The 7,244-nt window shown below is 57.4% G+C and overlaps 1 protein-coding gene across 1 annotated transcript in view; it reads left to right on the forward strand.

The window, feature by feature from the left end:
- Positions 1 to 7,244, forward strand: part of DZIP1L (DAZ interacting zinc finger protein 1 like) — a 52,677-nt gene that overhangs the window by 34,944 nt on the left and 10,489 nt on the right. Inside the window, exons 11-13 of the mRNA XM_027775572.1 lie at positions 1,127 to 1,180; positions 3,964 to 4,097; positions 5,978 to 6,167. Of these exons, the coding sequence (XP_027631373.1) occupies positions 1,127 to 1,180; positions 3,964 to 4,097; positions 5,978 to 6,167 (378 nt within the window). The remainder of the gene's footprint in view (positions 1 to 1,126; positions 1,181 to 3,963; positions 4,098 to 5,977; positions 6,168 to 7,244) is intronic.

Raw genomic sequence — 7,244 nt, forward strand, 5'->3', positions numbered from 1 at the left:
GAGCCATCTTGGCTGTCGCCTGTGGTCGTTCTCCCTGTCACTCCCCACCCCACAATTTCTGGGTCGAGGATGGGTGATGGCAGCCGTGGGACATGTGCTGGGCTCTCCAGGGCGTGGGGGAGGGGGCTCCTGGCACAGGTGGGGCTCCGGCCTGGCTGGTATTGGCCCTGGAGGCTTTCCCCGCAGCGGGCAGGGTGCCCTGCTAGGCTGGCCTTCTCCGTAGAGGGACGGCGGTGGGGTGGGCGTGGGCCCTGGGGCTGTGGTGAATGGAGGGGGCTCAGGACTGGGCTCAGGCTAATTCATCATGCCTGGGGCGGGGGAGGGGGCTCCTGGCACAGGTGGGGCTCCGGCCTGGCTGGTATTGGCCCTGGAGGCTTTCCCCGCAGCGGGCAGGGTGCCCTGCTAGGCTGGCCTTCTCCGTAGAGGGACGGCGGTGGGGTGGGCGTGGGCCCTGGGGCTGTGGTGAATGGAGGGGGCTCAGGACTGGGCTCAGGCTAATTCATCATGCCTGGGGCAGGGCTCAGGGTTGCCAGTGACCTTGACCTTGGTCCCAGTGTCGTCTGTGTTTACGGAGCACAGTCGCTGTAGTCTATGGGCAGATGCACCTTGGCCTGCTCCTTCGTTCTCTGCCCAGCTCCCCGGCCTGGGCCTTCAGTCACCCTTTCCTTTTCTTGCAAACCCACATTTCCTGCCGTTCCTTGCCTGTGGGCTAGACCTTTCTCCCTCCACCTTGCAGCCAGCCCAGGGAGGTGCTATTCCCGAGGCCCTGGCCTTCCGGCAGGCTGGTCCCAGGCCAGTACCATGGACAGCTGGGGCCTGTACTCGGCCCTCTCATTACGGTGTCCCCAGGATTGAACGTGGGTGGGGTTGTTGTCCTCTCTTTCTAGACGAGGCGACGAGGGTTAGAGAGGTCCAAGGACCTGAGCCGGGCTGTGAACTTGGTGTCTGCGCCTCAGCGTCTGTGACTGGGGCACGGCTCCACCCGGCCTCCCTCCGGTAAAGACGGACTGACCAGGGGGCTTGATCTTTCTGGCCAGTGCTCACCGAGGTCCGGCTCTTTGCTCTGAACCGTGGATGGGGTCCAGGGCATGGGAGGGGAGCCGCTGACCGTTCCTTCTCTCTCCAGAGATCCGGGAGGTGCCGAAGCCTGTGGACACGGAGGAGGACTCTCCCGAGGAAGGTGGGGCTGTACTTTTCTCCCGGGTGTGCAGTGTGCAGAGCAGCTATGCTATCCTCTTCATCATTTAGTCTGTCTCTAAGCTGTGTCTGCACCCCTGCGGTGTGGCGGAGGGGACTAGGGACATGAAGGCGTTATTCTTAGGCACCCGCAGGTGCCAGACATATTACACGCAGCAAAGAACATGCGATCTGCAGGTTCACGGGTAGAAAAACCCGTGCTCAGAGAGGGTCAGTGATTTGCCCAGTCACAAAGCTAGCAGGTGGCCGAGCCAGTGTTCGGCTCCCCTCCCCACTCCCTCTGTCCCTGGTATAGAGCTCACTGCGTTGGCTCGCCGACGGCCTTGGCTGGCTCCTGCTGCGTTGTGAGTGTGGTCAGTGGATCCGCAGGGCCTTGTTAATGTGCGTGAGTGTGCTCTGGCTCCATCTTTGGGGCACTGGGTAAAGAGGGTTTTGTCATAGGGCACATACACTCACCGGAGAGAGAGACAGTGAGAGGGAACGTGAGAGTCACCCTAGGGGGGATGGCCACTCTGCAATCTCGTCTCCTCCAGTCTCCTTCTGGGATCTTGGACACGCACCCACGTGTGCCTGGTGTGATTTTCAAGCTGCCAGGTCCAGGACTTGAACCGCTGCTGGTGATGTGGGAGTCCAGCACCATAACTACTAGGCCATCTGCTGGCCCTGGTACCTGCTGTCTCTTCACCCTGCTCAGTGACAGATTCTACCCACAGAACTCTCGGCCAGAGGTAGCCAGGGTCTAAGAAGACAAAGAAACAAAAGAGAGAGGCTCCTGGACTGCAAGGAGCTCCCAGGTGCAGAGACGGGATGCTCTCCAGAAAGACCAGAGTGCATGGGACCCGCAGAGACGGGCCTGTCTGTGCCTGCAGGCTGTGCTGTGGCATCCCAGGTTGCCTGCAGGCACCCCTGGAAAGGGTTTTATGAGTGTCACCTCAGTCCATCACAGGGTACTTCACTTTATTTTTTTTTTTGCTACAGAGAAAGCACCCACAAGCGAGTTCAGCCATACCATGAACCCCGTCCCCAGCCCTTTAGCTCCTCGTGACCCTGGGTGCCCGAGTGCATGCCTGGTGTTTTTCTCACATTGACCCTGACCCCAACTGTCATTGCCATAAAACTTCCAGCACTGCGGAGTGATGCTACATTGTGCCACGGTGGCTGGGTCGGTGTTCTGATCTTTGCTCAACTCTGAGAGCCACTGCGACCCCAGTGACTTTCTACACCAGGCTGCACATTAAGAATCACCCAGGGAACCCAGCAGGTGGCATGGTGGTTAAAGGCATTGGACTCCCATAGGGCCGACCATGGTTCAAGTTCTGGACCTGGTGGCTTGCTTTCTCACTTTCCCCCTCTCTCTCTGACCAAACTGGAAGATAATAATAACAAATAAGGTTAAAATAAAGGTAATTAAAAAAAAGGAATCACCCAGGGAACTTGTAACTACTGGAAGGACCATGCCACCCCCCAGACTACCTGAAGCAGAACACGGTGAGGTGGGGCCCAGGCATCAGCAGCAGGTACAGCTATCCAGGTAATCCCAAGGTGCAGCCCATGTTGAGGCTCATGCCCTGGAGCAAACTTTATCCAGCAGAGTCTCTGAGGGCGGGGAAGGCTGCCCACAGACACTGGGGTCCTCCTGCAGAACTGCTGAGTCAGCAGGTTTGGAGTGGGCGCTAAGGGTCTGCTTCTCTCACAAGGTTCCAGGTGATTCCGGCGCAGTGGCTCAGGCTTGTGGGCCATTGGCCTAGAAGAGTTGGTTCTCAGGCCTTGCAGTTCATTAGACTATCTGGGAAGTTTAAAAAGCAAATATCAAAGATGGGGACCCACCCTCGGAGATTCTGATGTAACAGGCCCGGGTGGTTCCCACAGGCAGCCGGGGCTGAGGTCTGCAGCCTTGACGGAGGGCACCTGTGGGTAGGAGCTGGAGGTCTGGTTCCCAGCACCAGCCCGGCCTGCTCGCCCTCCCCTGTTTGTTCAGTGAAGTCCGTTGAGTGGCTCACGGGCTCAGTCCAGCTCTTACCACAGGAGCCCCACACTGACCCGAGCACTTCTGAGAGGGGCCTTCCAAACTCATCTGGGTCCCCGAGGCCGCCGTTCCCAGAGCCCCACACTGACCCGAGCACACCAGACCTGCTGTGATTGCATCTCCCATTACTCCCGGGTCACTGTTTCTGAAAGCGAGGTCTTTGGCTCAGCATCAGCTGGGCATGTGGAATCACTCTCTGGGTGATGGGACCAGAAGGCATGCCCAGGGGATTCTGATGTGTGGGGCAGCTGGAGGGAGAACCCTGGTCTAGACAGCACACGGGGAGGAGCAGGGACCATCTTTCTGGTGCACTAATTTGTCCTTTACATCAGAATGGAGCCCGGCTGGCAGTGGGGCCAGGGTGTCAGGTAGGGGCTAGGGTTAGGCTGGAACTGGCAGCAGGAGCACCTGGAATCGGGTCAGAATGGAGCCCAGGGAGCAAGCTTCCTTTGGCACTTGAGTACAGGCCTCATAGTCCTGACCTCCGGCAGGACTGACTGAGCCCAGATCTTGAGGGTCTAGACAGGTGGGGTAGAGTGCTACAGGCAGGCGGAGAGTCCAGGACTCCCAGAGTCACTCTGCCTTCCGACCTGGGAATGGACACTCTGGAGGGCTCAGTAGCCCCGGCTCTCTGGCCCAAGATGGGTGTCGCCGGTGGTGCCAGGTCTGAAGGGCACGTGGGGCTCTGGGAATGGCGGCCTCGGGTGCCCAGGTTGAGCTGGGTGATTGTCTTGTGCTAGAACTGGAGAGTTCCGGGGGCGAGCAGCAGAAGGTGCTGGCAGCGCTGAGGCGAAACCCCACCTTGCTGAAGCAGTTCAGGCCGATCCTGGAGGACACCCTGGAAGAGAAACTGGAAAGCCTGGGGATAAAGACGGTGAGTTGCAGGGCCACTGCTCTAAGGACCGAGAGCTGCCACTAAGACCCCGGGTGTCCTCAGGCCGACAAATGCGTGTTGCTGACTCACTCATCCCGCCTGTTCCCACTGGGCCCTTCGGTGTCCAGGGAGGGAACCCTACGCCTCTCACCTCGCAGCACGGTATCTCCTCTCTGTGTCCTCCGATGGTGTCTCACGACGGGCACTTCCTGGCCAGGGATGCCACCCTGAGTCCTGCCACGCGCTTCTCCACTCGTCACTCACTTCCTTCTGTATCTAATGAAGTTTTCTGACAGAGGGAATTTAGCTGGCTCCCTCTGGTCTCCGGGTGGGTCTTCCTTGGGTCAGTGCCATTTCACATCCCTCATCTCCGGCCACGTGGCCATGCCCGCTCAGCAGGTGGCCGTGGACAGGCAGGCACCTGACGCTGTGTCTGGGACCACTTGGTATTGAACGCTGTTGTGTTTAACCAGAGCGTGCGCATTATTGCTGGAGGCACCGACGAACTCTACCATTAAGTAAAAATGCACCTTGTTATTAAAATCGCCAAATACCTCAGGTCTAGAGTACGTTAGGGACAGTTGACACCTAGGTTAGCAATTTGGTGAGCATGCTCACTCATCTTTGGTTGTTTGACCTACTGCTGAACTTTGACCCTCTGTTCAGACTTTCTTTTTTTATTTTGGAGAGATATTTTTTTTTTTTTTTTTTTTTTGCTATAGGGTGCATGTGCTCGCCAGACAGACAGAGACAGAGAGACAGAAAACGAGAAATCACCCCCCAGGGGGGATGGTCATGCCACAATCCCTTCTCCTCCATTCTCCTCTTGGGATCTTCCTCACTCCATGCACATGTGCCCGGCATGAGTTTTAAGCCACCGGGTCCGGGATGCGAACCGTGGTCGACTACATGGGAGTCTAGTGACATAGCCATTACGCTAACTGCTGGTCCCCAGACTTTCTTTTAAAAAAAATTATTTCTTCTTTTTCTTCTTCAGTTTGACCAGAGAGAGACAGAGAGACAGAGAGAGTGAGAGAGAGCCAACAGGTCTGGGACTTGCACCATAGTCAGCCATGCGGCAGTCCAGCGCCTTAACCACCATGCCATCTGCCAGCCCGATGTTCAGACTTGATTAAAACATTTCTTTCTAACCTTGATTAAATCCTCCTCTTCAATTCAGTTACCACCCATGACCTTCCAAGGGCTCTGGACAGAGGTCGAAGCACAGGCAACTTCCAGTAGGCAATGGCAGGGCTTTTGTTGATTGCAGTTTGGCTTTGCAGACGTGGTTAGCCGTGGGCAACGCGTCGGGCATAATGGTAGGGCCTGAGGGTACAGAAGCGAGCATGCGTGATCTCCCCCAGGATAAGCTGGGTGGTGGAAAAGTGTGTTCCACGGAGTCCCTTCTGCTGTGATGAGGACGGGATGGTGTTATCCTGCTGTGCACACTTCCAACACTTAAAACAGATGATTTATTTGTTCAAATTTTATTTATTATTATTAGTTTAAAAAATTTGCTATAGGGCACATTGTGTTCACCAGAGAGGGAGAGGAGAGAGAGGGAGAGGGAGAGGGAGAGGAAGTGGAAGTGGGTAGACAAGTCTCCAGGTCTGGGACTCAACCAGTCAGCCATGTGGGAGTCCTTTGCCCAGCCACCGTGTCACCTGGTCCCCAGGGCTCCCAACTCCTAAACAATCACACATTCAGCAACACCCGGAGCCACCCTCCTACTCCGATTCTCCTTTCCTATCCCTACTCCTTCCCTCAAAGCACCGGACTTTGATGGCAGGGACTCCCGGGCCAGCAGCAGCAGGTGAGAGGGCTTAGGGAAGGGGAAGGAAGGGAGCCCTGTCTCCAAGGTGACCTTCGGTCCTCCCTAGGAGGCAAAGGGCATCTCAGCTCAGAAGCGCACACACCTGGAGTCCCTGCTGAGAGTCCAGCGAGAACAGCAGGCCCGGAGGTTTCCTGAATTTCCGAGTCTGCGGGAACAGCTCATCAAGGAGGCCACCCGCAGAGTGAAGGAGAAACTGGAGAACGGGGCCACGTCCAGGCCAGAGGGCCAGCCTGCAGGTACGTGGGGGCAGGGCCTGCTCAGCCGGGACCCAGGGCTGGTCTGCTCAGAGAAGGGCGTGATCCCCGGCCTCCCCTCGGCATTGCTCTCAGGGGCTGAGCTGGGAGGGTCTCCACAGGTAACTGGGGCCAAACCTCCTCTTTTCAGGAAACAGAGTGGGGGTGTTGGGGATGGGGGAGAGGGGACACTTGTCCCGGGTCACTAAGGGAAGTGGAAGGACAGCCAGAACCGGAGCTGGTGGTGGGCCTGAGCATTCCCTGTGCAGACATGCCCCTCTCCTCTCAGATCCCTTCGGCCCACTGACCTGCTCTGAGCCCAGTTGAGCTTGGTTGAGTTGAGCTTGGTTCCAGCAGAGAACAGAGCAGCTCCTTCCGTGTCCGACTCCTGGTGCCAGGCGCATCAGGGCTGGGAGACAGGCCCGAGGACAGGCTGGAGGCCTGGTAGCATGGAGGCTGCAGGCAGAGACACACAGCAAGCAATGGCAAGCCTCAGAGCTTAGAAGTGCCCTGCCGGGAGCCCTGTGGGTAGGGAGAGGCTGGGTCAGTCTGCAGGGGAGGCTGGGCCGGTCTGCAGGGGGCGGGTTCTCCAAGCTCCTAGATTTTGCTCTGCCTCTCGTCCTGCCTCTGGGGTCAGGACAAAGGAAGGCCCTGAGTGGTTCTGGTGGGTGGTTCTGGTGGGGGATTGAGGGATGTGGAGGAGGACTCCATTCTCTGTCCTTAAAGACTTTAGGGAACAAGAGAATTTTCATTCATAGGTTTCAGAGCCCCCATTTCCAGAGGACTCCCAGATCTGCCGGGCTGCTGTCATTGGAGGCTCTGGGGAGAGCGTCACCGGGTCTGGTCCACTCATGCAGGGTGATGCCCCACTCCTGTCATATCATCTCTCGGTCAGGGACACTCGTGTCTGGAGGAAGGCAGTCTGTGTCCCTTCCACTAGGGAGACCCCAAATGAGCTCTTCATGCAAAGAAGCTCCTCTGATGGTGGTCCACATGTCTCCGGGGCCGGGAAGGATGATTTTGAAGCATTTACATGTAATGACGGTAGCGTGTCGCAGTGCATGCCACGGTTTTCCCAGC

This window comes from Tupaia chinensis, unplaced genomic scaffold, assembly GCF_000334495.1.
Source record: "Tupaia chinensis unplaced genomic scaffold, TupChi_1.0 Scaffold000574_1, whole genome shotgun sequence".
NCBI classification, from domain to species: domain Eukaryota; kingdom Metazoa; phylum Chordata; class Mammalia; order Scandentia; family Tupaiidae; genus Tupaia; species Tupaia belangeri.